Below are 25,097 nucleotides of genomic sequence, written 5' to 3'. Positions count from 1 at the left end.
ACTCGTATGTGAGACAATACAAGAATGTTTATAGGTGAAATGATTGGATTATGACAGCCTTAACCCAAGCAGTGCATTAATCTGTGTTGTCTCTCTCTCTCTCTCTCTTCTGGTGTGATGTTCTGAGCTGTTTTCCTCCACCACACATTTCTGTCCTGAAGCTCTGCCTTGCCTCAGGCTCTGAGGAATGGAGTCTGCCATCTGCAGACGGGGACAGACTGAGACCTGTGAAACTGTGAACCCCAAATAAACTTTTCCTTCTCTATGTTGTTCTTGTCAGGTCTTTTTGGTCATAGTGGTGAGAAAGCTGCCTAAAACACCCTGTTCCAAATACCTGGCAAAATAGAGTTCTGATCAGACAAACTTTATTGGTTAAACAAAACAAAACAAAACAAAACAGGTTGACTGATCCATAAACTACCTAAAAGGCAGAAGGGAGGTTTTCTAGTACTATCTATGATCCAAGATCCACACTTATTCCCTGAAGTACCAACATAAACTCTGAAATATTAAATTGTGATATCAATTTCTGTCTTAAAACTGGAAGAGTTTAAGGCTCTGAACTCCGGCATGTCACTATTCTCAATAAGCCTATTCATTGATTTTCTAAATATATACCAAGTACCATTATGTACCAGAATCTACTCTGGATGCCAGAATAAACCAGGGATAGACCACTAAATGTCCCAGCTCTCACAGAGCTTGCATACTAGCATGTGGACAGCACATAAGGAAAAAAGCCTGATAGATAAGTAAATTATATGAAATAATATTTTAAAAAATGGAGTACAGGGCTCTCTGAGAAGCTGTTATTTGAGCAAAGACTTCAAGAAGATGAGGATATGAGGAAAGCTAAGGAAGAATCTTTGCAAAGATCAGAAAATGAGACTTTACAAAGCATGCCTGGCCTGTTTGCCATTGAACAAGGAGGCCAATAGAGAGGAGGAGGAGAATAATTGGGAGCCAAGCTATGGAGGTCAATGGAAGGACATGGACTTTGATGCAGTACAACTGAGAAACATCAGAGAAACCAGTTCAGGACAAAGGAATGGCATGATCTAATTTATATTTTAAAAAAATCATTCTGCCGTATTTAAGAAAAGCAGACTATATATGAGCAAGGCTTGAAGTGACAAGACAAGTGACTACTGTCAAAGTTCAGGCAAACAGTGGTGATGGCTCAAATCCACATGGTAGTATCAGGGATGGTAATTATGAGTGTTGCTCTATGGATGTATTTTAAATATATAGCTAATAGGGTTTTCTGATGGATTTGATGAGATGTGCAGGAGAACACACTTACTAATTCCAAGATTTGGTCTAAAGATGGAACTCTAACAGCCAACATGGGAATGGAGCAGGTGGAACAGGAAGGGGAGAAAAGATCAAGAAATCCATTCTGGACATGTTCAGTTGAGATGTCCTAAACATGCCAGTACAGAACATGAGCTCTACTTAAAATAGATTTGTGAGCCAAGGCAAAGGTCTGAGCTGCAGTTAAACCTTTTGGATTAAGCCTTAGTTTCTACATTTATAATATGGCATTATTTCATAATACCTACTTCATCTGGCATTTAAATTTGAAAACACAAGGAAAGCACTTAGCATAGCTGGCCACATAGCACCGATGTAACATATAGCTTGGTAGTAATCACAGTCCGAGGAAATCACTTACGTTGTTCATGATCCATAAACATCACACTTTGAATTTTCACCACTCTATAATGAAAAACTCACTTAAGCTATAGATGTAAATCTGATGAAGCCTAAAAATACATTTCATTACCAGGTAATCTGTGCTGACATCCTTACCAACCCAATCCTCAACCATTGAAGACAGTCATCAGATGACCCAAAAAGGAAATTAAGAAGGATGCACAAAGAATGTCTTTTTACCCATAATTCACCAATAAAACAGAAACCTGCTTTGGCATCAAAATGGATTTATGTAAAAAAAAATCCTGTTTAAGATGTACTCACCCAACTCCAGCCTCCTCTGTATATGAAAGGCATGATGAAAGCAATGCAGGTGAGCACAGATGTGGTAAGCATGAGCAATCTATGCACCTGCAAGGTGAGATGACAAAGTGAGAAAAAGGCAGCTAACCGTGTAAGAGAAGGAGTCAGTGTGATGGTGGAATAGAATCACAGGGTAGGATTCACAGAAGGCTTGCACTTGACTGACATCTAAGCACAGCTTGTGGTCAATAAGAATAAAATTTTAATATACCATTAAACTTTAAAGAAAAATCTAAGCTGCCATTCTCAGCATTCAAAAGTATTTACTAAGACTTCACGCACACAGAGCAGCAGGAATGCAAATTTCACACATGTAGCACACTTCCTTGTCAAGTCCTTCATTTCCTCCCAAAGACATTTATTAAGCTCCACCACGAGGCACAGTGCTAGACCAGGTGCCATGAGGCAGTAAAGAAACAGAAAATACTGTCTCCTGACGAGTTGGGGATATCAGTGAGTAGCTACATAAAAAATATATGAAATGTACAATTCACTGTACAACTCAAGAGAATATTAAGAGTGAAAATAGGCCCTGTTAATGAATTATGGATAACTGATGTGAATCAAAACTATTCTAGGGAAAGGAGATAGTATACTCACCTTCTCTGTATCTATATATGTCATTATAAAACACACACACACACACACACACACACACGCACGCACACACACACACCATACTTTAAGATAGCAAAGAATTTGAATTGAAAATCAGGAGGCACAGACTCTTCCATTTGGGAATATCCACATGAGCAAATTGGAGAATAGAGGGAGAAAAAGTAAATACAAGTGAGAAAGAACATACCCACAAAAACAGAGGCAGACAGAGAGCAGTAGCCAGACATATTGCAGTAAGGGAGAACAGATAAACAGCCCTGCCAACCAGTAGTGAGGAATGAGGTTAGACAAGGGAAGCCTTCCAAGCAACAAATGTATATGACTATGAAGGCTACCCCCTAATAAAGTCACAACTATTCCATTAGCAGTATTTTTTCTACAAGCAAGCATCTACATTCTAACTCAAAACACAATCACTAATCTTCCACTATATGTGCTAATCTGTCATCCATGACCCATGAAAGACAAGGTTGTTTTGCTTGGCTGTGAAGGGCACTTAACTGACTCCTGCTTATGTTCCCATTAGAAGACTAACTCCACATCCTTTGGGAAGGACAGCATGAAAGGAACACCTTCAGTTTCTCTCCCTACCCACACAGGGATAAGTTGGTAAGTCAGGAATAGCCCAGCATTTGCCCATAAACCAAAGGCAGACCCTTGCTCTGATATGCAGCAAATATCACTATTTCTTTCTTCGCTCTCCAGCCTCCCTTGACTTGTCTTTCCTCAGACAGTGGGTGAATGCTCCTCTAGCATCTCCCCTCACAAACAGAGGTATAATGTCACCTGGGTCCCAATGGCTATGTTACAAAAGGACAAACAATCCAGCCTGCCTTTCCACAAAGCTGTCTTTTGATCATCAAGCATCTTGTCTGATCTCAATTGTTAAGAAGTCAAAGGGAAAAAATTAGGTCCTAAGCCCACAAAATAGCTAAAATTGAAAAAAAAAAAAAAAAAAAACAACAAACCACACACACTTCATGTTGTAATGTTCACATAATATGTAAATTAGATTCAATATTTTTCCTCACCTACCTGAAACCAAGCTGCTTCGCCAAGGAAGAAAGCTTTTGACCAAACAGATCTGAAGAACCGGGCAATCAGAACCCCTATGCTAACAGTAGTCATCCATGCCACAAACATTAAGGCACCTACAGGTGAGAAAAATACAATGGTTGACATCACAAACTAAGCTGTTTCTTAAATGACCAACCCAAATGCTCAGAAAGTAAAAACAGCCAGCAAAACACAGACGACCTAAAAAGAGCCTATGTACCACCACTTACCACCACTGTTAACCCTTCCATGGCCCTACTATGTTCCCAGAAAGCTAAGTACTTTCCACATATTAATCAAAATGACCCTCACAACAATCCTATGAGATATTTGCAATTATTATCCCAGTTTTTTTTTTTTTTCTGAAAGGGAAAACTAAGGTACAGAGAGATTAAATCGCATGCTCAAGTGTACAAAATCAGGATTCTAACCCAACCTGGCTTCAGCAACTGTGTTCTTCAGCATTACACTATGCCTGTCTATAGTCATTTCAGAATCTTCTCACATCTCATCCCCAAAACTATGAAAAACAAATAGGTGCCTGATTTCCAAACCCAATTATTGTTCAACAGAAAGGAAAACATGAGTAGAATCAAATTAACGACAATGAAGTGATTTTCAAGCTTAATTGTGGTGACATTTGTAGATAACTCTGAAGCACATAAAGGGAGAATACCAAAGAAGGAAAATTCCCCAAGGCACTCGTGTTTTCTAAGAGCATGCTTACACTATAGACTTTCCCTATGTTAAAACCCCATCTTTACAACAATAAGACAGGCTACTTTTCAAAAGGAATCAACTTCCAATCTAGAACCAGAGGATACAGAGCCTAGTGTCCAGGCCACTGCTCTTCCTCCCTGGTGCTTTTTCTCAGTCAAGAGCATGGGGCCTATGCACTGTACCATTTCCGTATCATCATCATATACTTATACCTTGACCAGTTCTTCATCAATAATCTGCGCTTGTGAAGCCAAACTACTGTCATAACAAAACAAAACCAAAGATGATCTTTCATTAGCATTTACCTAAATAAATGCCAAAAATCATGGTCTCATAAAAGTTAAATTAACTAACTCAGTGATACTCAACCCTGGCTGCAGTTAAAAGCAAGTAGGATACTTTTTTTTTTTTTAAATGACAGATGTCTTAAAAAAATTCCGTAACTGATTTTAATGTGCAGTTAGTGTTACAAATCAAAGAATTAGCCCTACTTTCCATTTCTTAATTAAAATCAGCAAGTATTGGGGCTGGGGATGTGGCTCAAGCGGTAGTGCGCTCGCCTGGCATGCGTGCGGCTTGGGTTGGATCCTCAGTACCACATACAGACAAAAATGTTGTGTTCGCCAAATACTGAAAGGTGAATGTTAAAATTCTCTCTCTCTCCCTCTTAAAAAAAAAAAAAAATCAGCAAGTATTAAGATCAATAATCTACCTGAAAATGTTTAAACATAAAATATTTTTGAAAATTTGCTAAATTATGCCTGCCACCATTTAGTCATCAGTAAGTTTATTTCATAAAGTATTAATAATTCAAGACAAGAATCTCACCATGAACCTTCAAAAGGAGTGAAGATCGGGATCCCCCTATGTTCTTAGGATCGTCTGTCACATCATGTTTTTCATATGTAATTAAAGGATGCTGAGAGTGCTTATAAATTTGACCTGAAAAAAAATTTTTGAACTTTTAAGATAATGAAGAATTAGTTTCTCAGGAGAGAAGGATTTGAGGGATGGATATAGAGGAGAAAGAATCTTTCTAAAGGTAATAAAAAAAAATAATTAAATATCTACAGAGTGGTCATTCATCTGCAAAAGCAATATAAAAGATATATGCAAGAGCACACTCTCATTCTGAAAAAAAAATTAAAGAGATAATTTAACCCACCAAGAGAGATGAATCAAAACAAGAACGAGAAATGGAGAATTTATGATAAAGGATCTGCTGTTGTGCAAGAAATGAGTTAAACAAAACAATAGTACCATGGTCACAAACCTTGAAAATGTCAAATATAATTCTTAAAAGAGAATGCATATTTTTTAAAAATCTACAAATTATTAACTATCACCTACATCTAAAATCCTAGAATAAACTAACAAAAATCGAACCTGGGAGAAGAGGGTGGAGAGACAAAGCAAAAGCAACTTGGTGATATGGTATTTTGGTATACGGTCAATTCAGAGTGAGTTTGACTCACAAATCAAAATCCGAAATGACCGTGACATAAACAAATTGAGGACACATTATTAGTGATTTTTATTAGTATTTATAATTATATATAAAATTAAATGTGGGAATGTATAGAATTATTCTGTGTGTGTGTGTGTGTGTGTGTGTGTGTGTGTGTGTGTGAGAGAGAGAGAGAGAGAAAGAGAGAGAGAGAGAGAGAGAGAGTGTGTTTTCATTCTAGGAATCTATCCTATAGAAAGACCTTCTTTTTAACCAAAGATTAATAAGAATATTCACAGCAACTTTTTTTACACTGTGACTATTGTAAACAAACTAAAATGTTCATCACTAGGAGAATGAGTAGATAAATTATGGAACATACACATTTGTAGAATACTATATAAGTGCAAAACTAATTTAAGAAATTTGATTAACAGTAACCTTTGTTACAAACAAAATAAATATTTTGTGGCCTGATATATATTTGGCCACAGACTATTTAATAGTTTCCAAAAAATTATATAAGCTACATGTTATATCATCTGACCAAAATGCAAAACCAAAAACTAACAAAAGCCTAGATGAAAAATGATTCACCTAGATAAATGTATATAAACTACTCTTTCTAATAACTCTCCAGTTAAGTAGGAAATAAAACTAAAATCTCAAGTCTTCTTAGAGATGTATTAACAATGAAAATATGTCATATCAAAACACATAGATATAATCAAGATAAAGACAAAGTATTAAAACCATCATTTAATTTGAGATGCATTTAAAACAACAAAATGTAACCTATGAATCCATAATGGTCAATAAAATCCAATGAGTTTATGGCAACTCTAACCATCAGACAAAAGAAAATATCACAGTGTTAGAAATTAATAAGGTGATATAGCTACCAATATATACTTATAGTATATATAACTATACACAATTTTAAATCAGCCAAAAATAATTTCAACTATAAATGAAAATTGTAAATTTCTTGGAAAACAGAGAATTACAAAAATTAAACAAAGAAGTAGTAACTCTGGAGAATAATAGTAGAATTTTTTTTTTTATAGTTGGTCAAGTATTTTTATCCACACTCAGGGTTCCACTTACCATTAAAATAATTTTTATGACTTTAATTTTTTTTAATTTAAACTCTTCTAGAGTTCATTTTATGAGATTAGCAATACACTAATACCCAAACTAGTATGTATGAATTCACATAAGCATACAATTCACCAACCATAGACCAAAATCACTTATTAATATAGATGGAAAAAGCTCAAATTAAATATTAGTGAATTAAAATTATATATTAAAAGAATAAAACATGACCAAGTAAGACTTATCCCAGGAACGTGAGAATTATTCTGGGATACTTTGTTCTAAAAGAATGAGACAATGCAATAAGACAAGAAAGAAAACAGGCCATTAACCTATTGCTATTTGCAAATATCACATATATCCAGAAAACCCAAGAAAACAACTAAAAGAGTAGGTGGCTAAATTCAAGATGAATACTCCAAAAATTGGTAACTCTCCTAGAAACCAACAAACTACAAAATGGATGAAAAACAATCCCATTCATAATAGTTTGTTTTAGAAAAAAACTATATATTACTTAGGATTAAAGTAACAAAAAATACATAAGCCCTATATGAACACATGAATAAAACCATAACACTTCACTGAAATACCCCTACTTATACAGAATCTGAATAAGAAGGATATCCTAATATGTTCAGATAGGAAGTTATTATTATAAAGTCATTATTCTCCAAATTAGTCTAAAATTTCATTTCAATTTCAATCAAAGCCAATACATGTTTCATTAAATTTGACAAATCATTTCTAAAGTTCATCTAGAACAGATGAACAACAAAGAGGCAAGAACATTTGACAAAAAAGACTAACATCTAGGCATAATGTCCCACATCTGTTGTATCAGTTACTTGGGAGACTGAGGCAGAATCATGAGTCCAGGAGTTCAAGGTCAGCCTGGGCAACATAACAAAACCCATCACTTTAAAAAAGAAAAAGAAGAAAGAAGGAGAAGAAGAATACTAATAATAGTACATATCTAGTTTGTTTTTTATGAATGTGAAAATACTCTACATAAAATTCTTAGCCACTGACTGACACGCTATAAACACTGAGTAATTTTATCCATTATTATCATTTAACCAAGAAATTATTTTCAAACCAATACTATTGTTGCTGGTGCAAATAAGATTACATGATTTAACTAAGATAACCATATATGTCACCCACAACTAATCTACAAATGTTCCTAAATTTTCTCTAATACTGAGAAGATACTTTATGCTGCCTCAAACTTTTTTTTTTTTAATATTTTATTTCTTAGTTTTTGCAGACACAACATCTTTGTTTGTATGTGGTGCTGAGGATCGAACCCGGGCCGCACGCATGCCAGACGGGCGCGCTACCACTTGAGCCACATCCCCAGCCCAAGCCTCAAACTTCTTGAAGCTCCACTTTACCAACTGTAGAAAATCTAAATCACATAATAAAAATTCAAGGCTTTTCACAATTCTGCCTGCTCTGCATTTCCTGTTCCTCCTCTTCTTCTACCTGATCCCTGACTTTCTATTCTATATGCCCACATTCATCGTTTTCAAAGAGGCTACATTCTCTAAGCTTGAGGGCAATTGTATCTCTCTAGAGATGAGTATCTAAATACTACACTAGTATTTCCTGCATGTCCTCAAAGTATCGTTTGCCAAGATCTTAAACAAAATCTAACTGTTCTATTCATATGAGTTTTTAAAGATAACTAAGCATTCAAATGTCTAAAGGTGCATCAGAGTCATGACAAAAGTTGAAGGGCAAGAAATACACCACACCAGCAGGGCAGTGTCAGGCATCCTTCTCCATGAGAAGTCTTCAAACCACTCATTCAGCTCTCCTGGAGCCTTCTCTTTACCTCCTCCCCACCTCCAGGACAAAATTCAGGTCTAAGGAGATGAGACTGATATTGGGCATGTTTTCCCATAAGAGCCAACATTTCTTACAATTTCAAAAGCACTGTTTCTAGGATCCCCACCACAACATGTTCATTTCACTGTACTCAGGAAAACCTAAAGATATGTTTTTTTTTTCAATGTATTTAAAGTTCTTCTGGTCCAAATACATTTTAGCAACCAGAGTACATTCTGATCCTAAGCCATGATGCCTTGTACCCAGTTGACACAATGTAGTTCTCAAACAAAGCTGGGTTAAGCAAAAGTCAGATTTTCAGGCAAAATGGAGAAGGGTTAAAACTCTTTATTCACAAGTGTGTACCTAAAAATGAGCAATAGGAAGTCAGTGGGGGGAAAAAAGAGGAAAGGAAAGAAGAGAAAAGAACTTGCAAAAATAGTTTTTAATCCATGTACTTACCATCATTAGCTGCACCATCTGCTAGAAATATGTAGTAGCTTGTGTTTAGATCAAATCTATTCTTAACCCCAGGAAGGGTAATGTTTCTTCTGAAAGAACACTGCAAGACACCATCCGCCAACCTCCAAGCCACAGCCTCAAGAGAATCCTACAAACACACACAATGGGTCTTCTCAGCACTTCCCAAAGATGTGCTAAATATAATATGTTCAAAATCCTGTTCATTTCCTTCTCTAAGATCATAGGTGCATGTTTCATCTGCAGTGTTATTGTTTTTGCACTTCCTCTTTGAAGAGTACAAGAAGCATTTTTTCCCAGTTTGTCTTTATCCCACTTGGCAGAAATATAATTTTTACTTTGAGCCAGAAACCCACAGTCCCTCTACCCAGGTTAGAAATTTTAGCAGATGTGCTAATTCCATCTGCCACTAGCACACTGTCAAAAATACTTGAGAAGCTAACAGGTAACACCCTAGTGGCCTCATGCAACCTGCAGTGGGGGAGAAGTTCCAAGCCACCTGAGGGAGTCAAGCCCATGGGAAAGCTATGCACAGTGGTGTCATTACGTGACGGCTACTGCTTAGTCAAACTCCATTTGTTATGTCACTGAGTAATAGCTACTGCTCTTCAGAGCTCATTTATTGGTCAATTGCCCTGTGAAAGAGAAACTCCTCAACCGAAATGGCATAGATGCCACAATGGGCACACAATGACATTGCCCAAGGCACCATTCTTTACCATACATGTTCCTCCTTCTCACCAGTCAAGAAATGCTGCTGTCACTAACATAAGCCTCTTCTTTAAAATACCTGTCTAAAAACTTTGGAAAAGGGGCAAAACCTCTGACCATGTTAACAAACCATAAAATACCTTTTTTATAAGATGCAACAAGTATTTAAGTGACATAAGCAAGACTTCATCTTTTCCTATAAGAGAAACTTATGCTTTCTAAAGTGCAGAGAAGTTTCTCAGAGATCACTATGAGAGAGAAAAGCTACTGCCAGGCCCTTGCTGGGTTAGGCTGATGACTGTGGGGGTCAAAGACTATGTTTGCACAGCCATGCCAGTGACAGCCAGATAGCAGGAAGGTACACAGCCAGGCAGAGGTTCCCAGAACGCTCACACTCACCCGAGAGTCCATCACAGGGTGACTTCGCCCTGAAAAATGTGCAGGCTGTACATGAACAGTCTGACCTTCATTGATACACAAATAAGCATCATCATTATCCTGAAAAACAATTGCAAGTGATAAAAGTTTAAAGGAACGTCAGTATTTTTAAGAATCCCTAATCAAATATTATTTGATGCTTTTAGACATACTCTGCCGACTCAAACATAAATTGTGAATTGTAGAGAACTAACTGACCAATTTATTACTTAAAATTTCTTAGAATATAAAAGCACTCAAATTTCAGTGTGAAACGAGATGTTTTGCAGGGCTGGGGTTATAGCCCAGTGGCAGAGCGCTTGCTTAACATGTGTGAGGCACCGAGTTCAATTCTCAGCACCACATAAAAATAAATAAAATAAAGGTCCATTGACAAGTAAAAACAAATATTTAAAAAAATAGAGGTATTGGAGTGGGAATGTTACTCTGTGGTAGAGTGCTTGCCTACCATGTGTAAGACCCTGGAATTAGCTCCAAACATCACAAAAATAAATAAATAAAAATTAAACATCTAACATGTTTATATGTCTATAAACCCACCACTAATTGATACCACTATTGGTGTTTGCGTATATTCAAACTTATTTGTATTTATACCTATTTTTTCCTTAATCTTATTTGTTACTTCTTTTTCACTTACCTTACCAGGAACATTCTTCCAGATATTTACCTGTGGATAAATATCTATGTACTACATAGTTTAATAACTAGGAAAACACGGCATGATATACGATATTTTTGGTAATTTTAAAGATGGAAGACATATTGCTACATAATACATATACTGAATAGATTATATGTTATAAAATTGAGACAAAAATATCTGAGCTCAAGAAGAATTTTTTTTTTTTTTTTTTTTTTTTGGCCACTATAACTCTTGTCTATCTTTTAGTTTCTAATATACCTTAACTCAGAAAGTTAGATCTTATTCTTGTAAGTGACTATTAGAGGGCAGGTTGTAACTTCAAAGTACCTTTAAGTAATGTACAAAAAATAATCTTCATTTTAAGTTATCACCTGTAGACCATAAGTTATCTCACTAGGTCCTTCATGTGCTTCAGTCAGTTCCCCCCTCCACTTTACCTTCTCCTTTTTTTAAGAGATACAGTCTTTCTATAGGGCCCAGCTGACCCCGAACTCCTGGGCTAAAGCAGTACTCCAGCCATCTTCCTGAGTAGCTGGAAAGACAGACGTGCCCTTCCATACCCAGCTCTCATCACTAACTTCTTAAACAAGACCCAAGATTATCAGATTAAAATGATTTGGCTATAAATTCTAATGTGAAATTCCAACATATTTCTCTACTTTCAGACTCAAATGTATTTAACATGTTCCACTTTTTAATTAAAGATTCCCAAGGACATAATCTTAGCCAAGCAATTATTCTCTGTTACATGACTTAGAGTCAAATCAGAATTACTAAAGAAATTTAGAACAGAAATGATTTAAACCAAGCATTGACAAACTAAGGCCTGTAGATCAAATTCAACCTGAAGCTTGTTTAATACAGCGCATGGGCTAAGAATAGTATCTACAAACTTAAATGGCTTTATAAATTTAAAAAAGACTATTTTATAAATGAAAATATCTTAAATTCAAATTCAGTGTCCATAAATGTTTTATGGAAACACAGTCACACCCATCCACTACATATACCTTATGGCTGCTTTTACATTTCTACAATGGGACTGAGTAATTGTGACAGAGAACACTTGGCCAACAAACTCTAAAATAATTGTTGTATTGTCCTTTAAAGAAAAAGCTTGCTGAATTCTGATCCTAAACAATGTGTGTTTTCTAGAATATCTAGCATGAATGAGGCATAGGAATTCTTCTTTTTTTAATAATAATACAATAAAACAGTTGCTTTTGAGGCAGACTGATAAGAAGTCACTTACAAGGAATCTCCCCAAATATTGGGTAAGAGGAAGACAGAGAATGGGTAACTCAGTCCTCACTACTTCAAATGAAAAGAAAAGATGTTACCTCAATCTTAAGCTCCATGCAGTTCCAGAAATTCCAAGTTTGCAGCATGGAACCACACAACATATGTCCCACCAGTTTCATGTGTGGTGGCACAAGCCGGTAGTTCCAGCTACCTGGGAGACTGAGTTGGGAGAAATGCTTGAGCCCAAGAGTTCAAGACCAGCATGGCAAGACACCTTCTCAACAACAAAAAGTTCCACCAAAACCCTAGATGAACTGAAGCTCTTCCCCAAGTTTGACCCTCTCGATTCAAACATTTAAAATCCTATGAGAAAACACTCGGAGAAAATTCGGTGATGAATACTGAGGGAGAAATAAAAATGGCTCCAATATGGCTGGGGAGGCACCAATATGGCTGTCTCCTCAGTGGAGAAGACAGTTACAACAGTACAGGAAATATGACAAAATAGAAATTTAGGAAAAGTGCTCTGAAAAGACAAATTATAAATGGTCAGATAATTGGAAAAAGCCTATCCAAAAAGACAGTAATTAACCAGACCTTAGAGAATACCCATATTTAAATGAGGACAAAGTAGAGCTCAGATTAAAGGCAAGGTTTTCCAATCTCAGAAATTTTTAAGACAACAGGTATAAAAAAACCCGAAAATTTTAGGAAATAGTTTTGTTAGCTAAAATATATAAAGAGGGGAGAGACCTCTAAGACTAAAAATTCCAACGGGTATTTTCCAAGGCTTTGAAGAGTACTGGGAGCCATGTTAAAGAAAAACAATTTTCTTATTATTAGTAAACATTCATCAAAAGTTTTGGGGATATATTTGACATGATCTCGGTTGTCTTCAGAAGAGAATTCCAAAGGCTGTGTGAAGAATGAAATGCAGCTGGGAATGGTGGTGCATGCCTGTATTCTCAGCAACTCAGGAGACTGAGGCAGGAAGATTGTAAATTTGAGGCCAGACTCAGTCAATTTAAGCAAGGTCCTAAGCAATTTAGTGAGATCGTGTCTCAAAAGAAAAAAATTAAAAAAGGCTGAGGTTGTAGCTCATTAGTAAAGCACCCCTGGGTTCAAATCCCCACTACAAAAAAAAAAAAAAAAAAGAAAAAATGCAGAGGATAATTGTGGGGGCAGGAAGGATAGTGAGAGGTCCTACATCAATGCAAGAGCAGATAATGAAGGTATAAGCAAAGGCAGAGATAGTAACAATGCAATAAAAAGAATTAAAGACAGAGATAGTAATAAGTTCAGTTTTCAAGATGTTGACTTATGTTATCCAAGAACACTCATCTCTATGAGACCAACCAGCAATTGGAACCCACAATATGCAGTCCAAGAGAGATCAGAACTAGAAATATCCTAGAATTTGACCATTGAGAGATTATGTATGCAGCAAGTTGATGCAGGGCAAGTGTAATGCTGCAAAATATATATGTGATATTCTTTACTGTCTCCTGGCATACAACTATAAAAATCCTTGGAATCTCCAAATGATTTTCTCTTGGTACTCTGACAGCCCCTAGGTAGCTACAGTGTTAGAGAGCTGGAGCTTTGAACCCCATCTTCCAACCTCTAAGGAGGAGAAAGGGGCTAAAAGTTAAGGTGATCACTAATGGTTAATAATTTAATCAGTTATGCCTACATTAGGAAGCCTCCATAAAGCCCCAGAAGCACAGGGAGCTAGTGGATAGCTAAACATATGGAGATTCCTGGAGGCTGACATGCCCTCCATACCCCTTCTTCCATACCTCCTCATATATGCTTCTCTATCCATACTTTTTACAATGTCATTTATAATAAACCAGTAAATACAAGTGCTTCACTGAGTTCCATGAATAGCTCCAAGAGATTAATTCAACCCAAGGAGGTTGCACTGGGAAGCCCATGGAGTCAGAAGTACATGTAAAACAACCCAGGTCAGGCTGGGATGTAGCTCTATAGAGTTCTTGTCTAGCATGTGTGGCTCTGGGTTCTATCCTCAGTACTTCATAAACAACAACAAAAAACAGGTCTTGTGATTGGCATCTTAAGCAAGAGGATGGGTAGTCTTGGGGACTGTGTCAAGCTGTAGGGTCTGGAACTGTCTCCCAGTATATGGTGTCAGAACAGAATTGAATTAGAGGACACCTAGCTGATATCCACTACATAACTAATAGGTTACTTGTTTTGTGGGGGAAAATTCCCCACATCTTTGGGGTCAGAGAAGTGATTAATGTTGTGAATATAGAGTGGGGTAAACTGAGTCTGAGGTTTTTTTTTTCTACTCAGCAGGGGAAGGAGAAAAATAGAAGCTTGATATTATTTACAGAATGTATACAGATATCATTTACTATATATATATACATACAGATATGTATAGACTTTATGTTATTTACAAAATATCTCAGACAGGGAAGATTTAAATACTAGGAAGTTCAGTTAAAATTCAGAGATTAGCAAATCATCATTAGCAAAAATACGGAAAATTATACTGTTCATCAATTAGTGATGATGCTCAATACTAAAACAATTGCTATCATTAATTTACAAACCAAATTTTAAAAAGGTATGATTTAGGTTACTAATCTATATTCATAACTTCAGATACCTTCAGCATTTAAATGTATATTACATACTCAAAAAATAGCAGGTCATAAAAATATACCAAAAAATTTTAAAAATAACAACCCAAAATAGAAATAACCACTTTAAAATATATTTTGAAGACGATTCATTTCCGCCAATTTAGGCAAACAGGTGTACAGATGATTTTACTCATTAAATAGGATTGCTCTGTAAATAAATCAACTGCACCTGCATAATTAAATCTTTTTTATAAACATTTTTGATGAGCACTATACTAGAAAGAGATAAGATTTCTAATAAGATAAACACATCTTGAATTAGAGATAAAGCTTTTATGCCATTGGTGCCTACAATTTGGTACAGAAATAACCAGACTACCTGTTGTCTACCACATTCAACACAATGATAATATCCTTCCCTCCTCCTTTCAGGCTTTATGTGACCAGTAAAAAGAAATGTGTTGATATATGAACACATCAATTCAAGCTATAAAGTGACTGAAATGAGTTGTTTTTTAAAGTGACTAGAGTATTTATCTAAATGAGTACTATACCTCAGAGATGAACCCTAATGAAATTATAAATTTATTCAACAAGGCCTTTGGATCCTTTTTGACTCATCCTCAGAATTTCCTTCATAGCCAGTTATAACGCACTTACACAAGCATCAATTACCCTTTGTTTTAGCTTTATACTTATTTGATTTTTAACCCCATTTCATTATTCCTGTTATGCACAAAACTTGATTGTTCCTGCCTGCACTGAGAACACCCAAAAGAACAGGCTACACTTCTGACAGTAATTACAAATGGAAGGAGAAAAACTATTTTGAACAATTGTAGCATTATTTTCCATAAAAAATATATAAAGCTTCCCACAAAAGCAACTTTAAATGGTAAAGATTCAAAATTTCTTAAAAAAAAAATTTAAGCACATGACATACTTTGTGTAACACAGATTTAAGATATAGCCTATTGTTCATGCAAGAGGGTAGCATGTTCATTCTAAAGCCAAACAGTAAACTGTTGGAGTCATATACATATACTGAAATGTCACTACCTAAGAAATGTCACACTTGACTTCTTGTGATAATTGAGGCAGGTACACCAGGACCAATATGATTAAAGTACACTTTTCGAGACAACATTAGTTCTTCTATTAGAGCCATGTCAGAGTTCCTTTTCTTTTCTTTTCTTTCTTTTTTTTTCTTTTTTTAATTTGAGTCCCCAAAGAAGTGGTGCTAATTTTATATCCTGACAGGAAGAAAACTCTCAAAAGACTCTTTGCCTTTGCTAATGTGGCAATCAGGAGCTTTCTCCACTGGTGGTCATCCAGATCCCCCACTGCCAACTCTGCTTGAACAGGACTTGTCCTGGCAGAAGGCTCTTCTTCCTTCTCCGTGGGAAATCAGGATGCTTATGCATCACACACACCAAAGCACAAGGCTGCCACCTACAGAATCATTTAATCCATTCAGCACCACCCAGGGGGAGCATGAATCAGCTGGAACAAATGCTGCTCTCTGCATATTTGACAAAGGAGCCCACTGATGATCCGTCCATTTTGCCTGCATACACAGATTTAATTCTGTGTGTGTGAAATACATTGACGACTACTAAAACAGGAACACTGAGAGCAGGAACACACACTTTAGTTCTGGACACTTGAGTAACACTATAGTTTGGAAAGCATTACCAACATGACATTTTAGGCACAGTTTTTAACCATCTTCCTGCTTTATCACAAAGAGACAGACATCAAGCAGCAAATCTACTGGAAATAAAATGATCTTTCCAACTATTCTTAAGACAGCCTGTTCTTGAAGGCATAATTGCCCAAATGTTAAAATCATGATACATTTAACTTGGAATTGTCCAAATTAGTTTCTCCTTTCCCACTCCACCCATAAGTATAATCATTTGACTCTGGAAAAAAGAGGCTAATCTACTGCTGATTAAAGCTCACTCCAGTGATTCTCCTTTCATTACCACTTATATAAGTGAGAGGAACTAACCATCCATCGGTCATGAGAAAATGCAAAGGATAAATAGCCTTCTCCGGGACCACTCATTTCAACCATCACCGAATGGTCATGTTTTGTGAAGGACAAGAAGACACAGGCCTGTTCCTTCTCTGGGTCACAGCTCAAAGGACTCCTAATACAGAACTTCTTGTTCCCACAGTCTGAGGCATTGAACTAGAAAAATGACAGGGGGGAAAAAATCTTAATTATTAAATAAGCAGTTCATTACCAATCACAGAGCAGATGCTACCTTAAAGTATGGGTTTTAATGAGAAAAAATTTTCATAATAAGAATTCAAACAAGGGAATAGAAGACACATCACAAATTGAAATGACTGAAACAGTAATTAGACTTTGAACTTTTAAACTTAATTTTAATTAAGATTGGAAATACTGTATACTAGTTGGCCTGTAATGATACAAGAACACTAAAGTTTCTTCAATACACAAAATATTTCACATAAGTATGTTCTAGAGCAAAATTTCTGGTAAATTTTGAAACTTCTTAAGGAATATGTCCATGTTAGCAATCTTGTCTAACAAATATCCTCAGAAACAGCATTTTTAAAAGCAGACAAATCTTGGCAAGTTTTTATAGTTAGATCTTGAATACTGCCTTCAAAATTCAGATTCAAATAAGATACTAAATTTGTAAAACTGTAAAGTAATACAAGAAAATAAGTTACCCTGATATGTAGCATCATTCAAATATTAATAATTTAGTGGGGAAAGGAAAAACAAAGATCTACAATAATTTAACCTAGAGCTGCTTGGTTTGATATATAAAAGGAAGGGTCTAAAAAAAAAGTCAATTCTATAGTTTGGCAGACCAAATAAGTTGACCTTGATAGAATGGCTGTGAGTATATTTCAGAAGCAAGCTAAATATTAACTTTAGATAAGTAGGCTAAAACTGATCACAACGAAATGAAGAGACCAAGCCACTAGGAACTAAGAAACATGACTTCGATCTCTATTCCCTCCTTCACTCCATCACAGTAGCCAAAGGATTGATGCCCTTTACCTTCAACTGCATAAGAGGAAAACTAAAAAAAAAAACAAAATGAAACAGAACCAGAGGCTTCTTCTAGCACTAAAAATGCTAGAATTCTAACAATTCTTAACTAACCTCCCTATAATTAGAGACTACATGCTTAGCACAAAGAAACAGTAAAAGCTCCTACAAGAGCTAATGCCTTTTATGAGTCCATGGAAAAACAAGAATATTGTCAGCAAATTCCTACTAGAAGCTCAAGTACAAACTCTTCATTCCCTTATAGCAGCTTTCAAGTAAGCATTAAGAGCACAGTGAGAGCTCTACAAATAACAGACATAACTGTTGACAATCAAAAAAGTGCCACTTGCATGATAACATCAAACATAATGTCATACACATATTTTAAAATGCAGAAGAGAAGGAAAACAAAATAAGACTAATCTTACATAGGATTATTTACTTAGTCGTGACTACGTGAACAAAGAAATAAAGACAAAAGAAGGACAGAAAGAGAAAAGGGACTAATGTTTACTGAATATCTATTAAATGCCAGGCACAGTTGGGAAACCTATATTCACTATTTTGTTCAATTCTTGCAGTGTATTAAGAGAGAGATATTATTGTTTCTGATCCTATAAGCGAAGAAAACGAGATTAAAAATTGAGTAATCTCTTGAAATATCCACAAAAACTAGGAAAGTCAGGGTTCAGGCCTCAAGCTTATTTTCTCAACTGTAACAACCTGCCTCAAATCACTCTCATTATATCCACTTCTGAAGTAAGCAGTCTAATTTATCAGAATTTCCTTCAGTAGAACACTTCTTCCTAATATTTCACATACCCTTTTTAAGATGTTTTCTCAATCATAATTCTTTTGAATCAGAGGGTCTAGATGAAATTCTAACTGATGAACTGCAAGAAACTTTCTGGGGTTTGGCATATAGAAGTCCTCAGTACTCATTATGAAATAGGATATGAGTTATACCACCACTTCAAGAATCTCCCTCAAATCTTGTCTAAATTTAGTTTAAGATTCCTCTCTGTGTTTGACTCTGGACCACAAGGAAGGAAAGAAAGAAGGAAGGTAAGAAGGTAGGAAGGAAGAAAGGAACTTCCTCAAATTTATTTATTTATTTATTTATTTATTGTGTGTGTTTATTTTTTTTTAATATTTATTTTTTATTTTTTTAATGAAAATATATTCACTTGTTAGTAGAGAGTACTTGTGAATATTATAACTACACTTTCATCACGCAGGGTGTCTTGCATTTCCTTTATTCCAACCTATAAATCATAATGTTGCCACGAAACTTCCTTCAGATTTCTACAGAGATTCCAAAAACTTGCTGCCATAACCCACACCAGCTATTTCTCTGAGCACTTTGCCAAGAATAGAACCACAATTTCCAAGAAAAAATTTTTTCTATTGTATTTTTAATTGCATTTGGTGAAGATACAAAAATATTACTTACTGGTTTGGTTAAACGGGAAACTGAAGTTGGTGTTGACAAAGGTGTTACTGTGGCTTTAAGTGTTGTAAAAGGAAGCGCATCTGGTTGTGAAATTATCTGACTAGGAATCTTCACCCAGTAGATTTTATACTTCTCAACAACAGTGACTCTGAAATGCAGCACCAGTGAGATTAGATAAAACACTGATTATGGTCCATCATAATCAAATCAAAGCTTTAAAGGAAGAAAAGGTGGGGGTGGGGGGTGAACTGGAACATACAACTCATCGGAGGCAAATCTCTGACTCTCTTCCACTCCATCACTAGATGAACTTGAATTACTGTTTCCTCCACTCTTCTCTGTTCTTGCTTATCTGTTCTGTGGACATGCTAACAGCACTCATGAGTGTCACACTCAAGGACTAACCTGCACAGATTTCTGCTCCTTGATAAATAAAGAACAAAGTACTACTCATTTCACAGTGTATCGCTCACATGCTTCCAAAGGGCATGAAGAGCGGCAGACAGCTACTACAGAGGCTGCAAAAGCAACCACCAACTCTCACCAGGGTCACACTCCTGTTCTCACATTCACCTAACACACAGGTGCAAAGTTCTGTTACTGTGTGCTGGGGGGGTCTGTGGACAAAGTTGAGCAGAAAACAGAGACATGTCAGGTGAGCAATCTTTCCCTTGAAATATGTATATGCGACACCATTCTTCTTGTTTGTTTTTTGTTTTTTTAAAATAATTTTTTATTTTAATTTGTTATATATGACAGTGGAATGCATTACAATTCATGTTACACATATAAAGCACAATTCTTTATATCTTTGTTTATATACAAAGAATATTCACACCACTCATGTCTTCATACATGTACTTTATATAATGATGTCCATCATTCCACCATCATTTCTAACCCCATGCTCCCTCCTTTCCTTTCCCACCCCTCTGCCCTATCTAGAGTTTGTCTAATCCTCCCATGCTCCTGCTCTTAACCCCACTATGAGTCAGCTTCCTTATATCAGAGAAAATATTCGGCATTTGTTTTTTTGGGATGGGCTAACTTTACTTAGCATTATCTTCTCCAACTTCATCCATTTACCTTCAAATGCCATAATTTTATTCTCTTTTATTGCTGAGTAATATTTGTATATATACACCCATTTTTTTTAATCCATTCATCTACTGAAGGGCATCTAGGTTGGTTCCACAATTTAGGTATTGTGAATTGTGCTGTTATAAACACTGATGTGGCTGTGTCCCTGTAGGATTCTGTTTTTAAGTCCTTTGGGTATAGACCAAGGAGAGGGATAGCTGGATCAAATGGTGATTCCATTCCCAGTTTTCCAAGGAATCTCCATACTGCTTTCCATATTGGCTGCACCAATTGGCAGTCCCACCAGCAGTATGTGAGTGTGCCTTTCCCCCAACATCCTCACCTACACTTATTGTTTGTATTCTTAAAAGCTGCCATTCTGTTTGTAGTGAGATGAAATTTAGAGAAGTTTTGATTTGCATTTCTCTAATTGCTAGAGATATTGAATATTTTTTCATGTATTTATTGACTGATTGTATATTCTCTTCTGAGAAGTGTCTGTTCAGTTCCTTGGCCCATTTGTTGATTGGGTTATTTGGTTTTTTGGTGTTTAGATTTTTGAGTTCTTTATATACCCTGGAGATTAGTGCTATATCTGATGTGTGAGTGGTAAAAATTTGTTCCCAAGCTGTAGGCCCTCTATTCACCTCACTGATTTTTTCTTTTGCTGAGAAGAAGCTTTTTAGTTTGAATCCATCCCATTTATTAATTCTTGATTTCAATTCTTGCACTATAGGAGTCTTATTAAGGAAGTTGGGTCTAATACGACATAATGGAAATTAGGATCTACTTTTTCTTCTATTAGATCCATGATTTCTAGTTTAATTCCTAGGTCCTTTGAGTTTAGTTTTGTGCATTTTGTTGCATTTAATTTAGTTTTGTGCATTTTGTTTGTTTAATTTCATTTTGTTGCATATAGATTTACAGTTTTCCCAGAACCATTTGTTGAAGAGGCTGTCTTTTCTCCAATGCATGTTTTTGGCGCCTTTGTGTGACACCATTCTTTACATAACTCTATGACATTCCATTTCCACTTGTACACAGAAGAAAGAAAATAGATATTTTTATAATTCTGAGAAGCAATGCAGGGATTTACTTTTCTAACTATCTAAACTACAAATTGTATTGCTACAAAAAGGTACTTTGCTTTTTGGTACCAGGGATTGAACTCTGGGGTGCTCAACCACTGAACTATATCCCCAGTCCTTTTCATTTTTTATTCTGAGACAAAGTCTTACTAAGTTGCTCAGGGCATTACTAAATTGCTGAGGCTGGCTTTGAACTTGTGATCCTCCTGCCTCAACCTCCCAAACCACTGGGATTACAGGCATGTGCCACTGTACCCAGCAGGAGCATACATATTTTAGAAAGTGTTACTTCTTATATCATGTACACTCAAGTATTAACTGATGGATCAAATGAGTACTAAAGTAGTGCAATACGCAAATCACTCAACAAATGTCTACCATGTCTTAGACTAGATGCTGGATATATACAGGTGAAATGAAACAAGAAGAAAACAAACCATTGCATCAGTAAGATGGTATCATTACTATACCAAAACTCTCCTATACAGGTGAAAGTCCAATAGCATAAAAAATAACACAAAATATAATTACTCAATTATATTGGCTAAAAGAGATGGAAACTCTTCTACTCACAAAAACTGTATGTGATTCGGGGCATTGCTTGGAGCATTCCAGTAGACTTTAATTTCTGTTTTTTTGGATGAACTTGTGTGACTCACAGCTGATCCCTGAAATAAAGGGGAAAGAACTATCATTCAATGAATATCTTAGCATAGCTAGAAATGCTATCATATTTCAAAGTAATCTATCACTGTATGACCAAGACATTATGGTGAAGATGATTTTAATTAGAACAAGCACTAAGGTACACACAATAAACGAATGTGGATTGGTTATATTAGAAATTAGCTCTGTAAATAAAATAATCATCCGAAATTTAAGAAAACTGAAAGGTGTCACAAATATTGGGTGTGTTAATGCTTTATAAAGCTTGCTCATTATTTCATTTACATTATAAATTCATTCCTTCCATAAATAAAATGCAGATTACTCAAAAGAAAACTCCCTGCCTCCAAATACATAGCATGATAATTTAGTAATTTCTTTCTCTTGAACAATCTTGTTTACTGCTTTTTTTTTTTTTTCCACCTAGCAAACCCCTACTCCTGCTTTTAAAGCCTAGCTTAGAGATCAGCTCCTCCAAGAAGCTCCATATAAATTCCCTCCAGTCTGTAGGTGGCCCCTTTGGCATGCCCTGGATAAACTCTACCACACTATCTTACTTAGGCATCTGTCCTATGTCCACATGCTCTCCTTTTGTGTCTTATCTCCTGTGTCCATTGGTTCTACTGATGTGTAAGGGTGTGGGTTCTTCAAGGAAAAATTGAAAGTCTCTTATTCATCACTTTATCCCTTGCAAATTCCTGGTGCAACAAATGTTTATTAAATGAATGAAAAAACTCTAAATTCTACCCTAAAATTCTATCTTCAATACTGAAAGCTTTCAAACGTCAATATAAAATATGATATAAAATATCACAAACTGTAAGCTCTTCAAGATGTTGCTGTATCTTCTCTAGGATGCTGATGTGTAAGTATATATCACAAGTTAAACGGGGGGAAGTCTGATCATTGTGAATCTACATAAATGTCTGCAATACATGGCTAAGGTCATCATGTAACCACCACCCCATCATGAAAAGACCCCAAGGAGAGGAATGGAAATCAACATGAACCTGGATATCTTCACAAGTCAGAAGCTGTGACACTTGACTGTCAATCAACGTGAAAGAGCCAACAGGAACACCACTCAAATCCTCAGCATTGCGAGCTTCTAGGAGGAAGCCTTTAAATGGTGGTCCTGACAAAGTAACTAAGAAACAGATTAAAAGATTTAGTAAGATTTAGTAAGACCCCAAAAAGGAATGTTTAGAGAACGTGCAACCAGTTAGAATCAGGTACACATGTACAAAACAACTCCTGAAGAGAAAACAGTAGAAATGGCCCTGCAGATAAAGAGTGTCTAAACTATGCAATGCAGGGCACTCACTTTGTGAGATATCAACAGCCATTTTTCCTCAAGTGGGAAAAGCAGGTGACAGTCACAAGGCAGTTGATAGGGCTAAGTGAGTATGGAAAAAGTTAGATAAAAGTAAAAATGTCTTTCTTTATTACAAACCCCTTGGAGTCTTTAATATTCTAGTATGACAGGAGATTCTTGGGAGATTTATATTATATCTAATACACAGATATTAAATAAATAAAAATCAATCAATAAATTTTTTTCTCCATATACCCTTCTTGTTAAAGAGCACATATTAATAACTTTGCATATTTATAATTGCAGAAAATAGTTTGCAAAATGTTGTAATCGATATATCTTCAACAGTTAGCCCACATTTTGCCAGAGGGACTGAGGAATCATAAGATTTCTGTCTTCAAGACAGAAAAATGTTCATTATATTTTAAACAAGATAAAAACAAACTCTAGGGCTGGGATTGTGGCTCAGTGGTAGAGCGCTTGCTTAGCACATGTGAGGCCCTGGGTTGGATTCTCAGCACCACATATAAATAAATAAAGTAAAGGTCCACTGACAACTAAAACTATTTTTAAAAACTCTGTTTTCTTCTTCTACTGAGTTAATAGTATTATTAATAAATAAATTAATAAATAAGTTAATAGTATTATTAATAAATACATACATTAAGAAATGATTTAAAACTTCTTCAGAATAGGGAATAGATAGATATACCACCTAAGTCATAGGGTCATCTGGAATAAACAAAAAATGGGAAGACGAGAGTATCTTCTAACCAAGTGACTGAAGAGATTTAAAAGAATAATTCAAGCCCAATAATAATCAAGATGCATAGGACAGTAAAAAAAGAGTGAAACCCAAGTATAAATAATCATTCCCAGCACAGTACCTTCGACCTGATCTCCTGGTCTGAACGTCACCTGACTGACTGTGATGTGGTGAACAGGGTCAGTCTGTGGCCTGTGACCATGTTCAGGAATCATTCCATGGCACGACTGTGTCACTTTTCCACTGGGATAATTAGCCACAGAATTAATGCATAATAGAAATATGAAGGAACCAGGAGTAAATCCAGGAGCTGCCATCTTAAAAAGAAGATTACAAGCAGATCATTTTCAGATATAATTAAAATATAAAAGCTTTTACAACACAGGACAGTAATTCTAGATAACCACTTACCTTCCATGTTCACTATCCCTATTCTCAAAATATGTACTACAAGGAATGTGTTTCATGAAATGTGACCTGGATTTGAATCTTAGTGCTACCATATAACAGCTGAGACTTTGGACCAATCACTTAAGCCTTGATTTCCTTACCTGAAAAATGAGGAAACTAAGACCCTCTTTTCAAAATTGTTCAAATAAAATGAAGATACAGCCCAAAGTCTCACAAGATAACAAATGATAGCTTTCATTAGTATGATGAGGATAATAATCTGGTCCAATAAAAACAAAGGTTTTATTTTGCTTCTTCTTAGAAAGCTAAAAGATATCTCTCTTCTGGACCTAAACATCATCACTTGAAAAAATCTCTG

The 25,097-nt window shown here is 35.8% G+C and overlaps 1 protein-coding gene across 1 annotated transcript in view; it reads right to left on the bottom strand.

Annotated features, from left to right (window-relative positions):
* Positions 1–24,645, bottom strand: part of Frrs1 (ferric chelate reductase 1) — a 31,020-nt gene extending 6,375 nt beyond the window's left edge. The window contains exons 1-10 of the mRNA XM_076861753.1: positions 24,450–24,645; positions 23,258–23,394; positions 22,155–22,249; positions 19,414–19,561; positions 16,938–17,120; positions 10,382–10,480; positions 9,254–9,401; positions 5,242–5,355; positions 3,673–3,788; positions 1,981–2,067 (exon numbers count right to left, since the gene is read on the bottom strand). Of these exons, the coding sequence (XP_076717868.1) occupies positions 1,981–2,067; positions 3,673–3,788; positions 5,242–5,355; positions 9,254–9,401; positions 10,382–10,480; positions 16,938–17,120; positions 19,414–19,561; positions 22,155–22,249; positions 23,258–23,394; positions 24,450–24,645 (1,323 nt within the window). The remainder of the gene's footprint in view (positions 1–1,980; positions 2,068–3,672; positions 3,789–5,241; positions 5,356–9,253; positions 9,402–10,381; positions 10,481–16,937; positions 17,121–19,413; positions 19,562–22,154; positions 22,250–23,257; positions 23,395–24,449) is intronic.
* Between the last annotated feature and the right edge of the window lie 452 nt (positions 24,646–25,097).

The sequence above is a fragment of the Callospermophilus lateralis genome, chromosome 7 (genome assembly GCF_048772815.1).
Source record: "Callospermophilus lateralis isolate mCalLat2 chromosome 7, mCalLat2.hap1, whole genome shotgun sequence".
Classification (NCBI taxonomy): domain Eukaryota; kingdom Metazoa; phylum Chordata; class Mammalia; order Rodentia; family Sciuridae; genus Callospermophilus; species Callospermophilus lateralis.
Note: the sequence above shows the minus strand (reverse complement) of the source record. Positions and strands in the feature narration are given on the sequence as shown.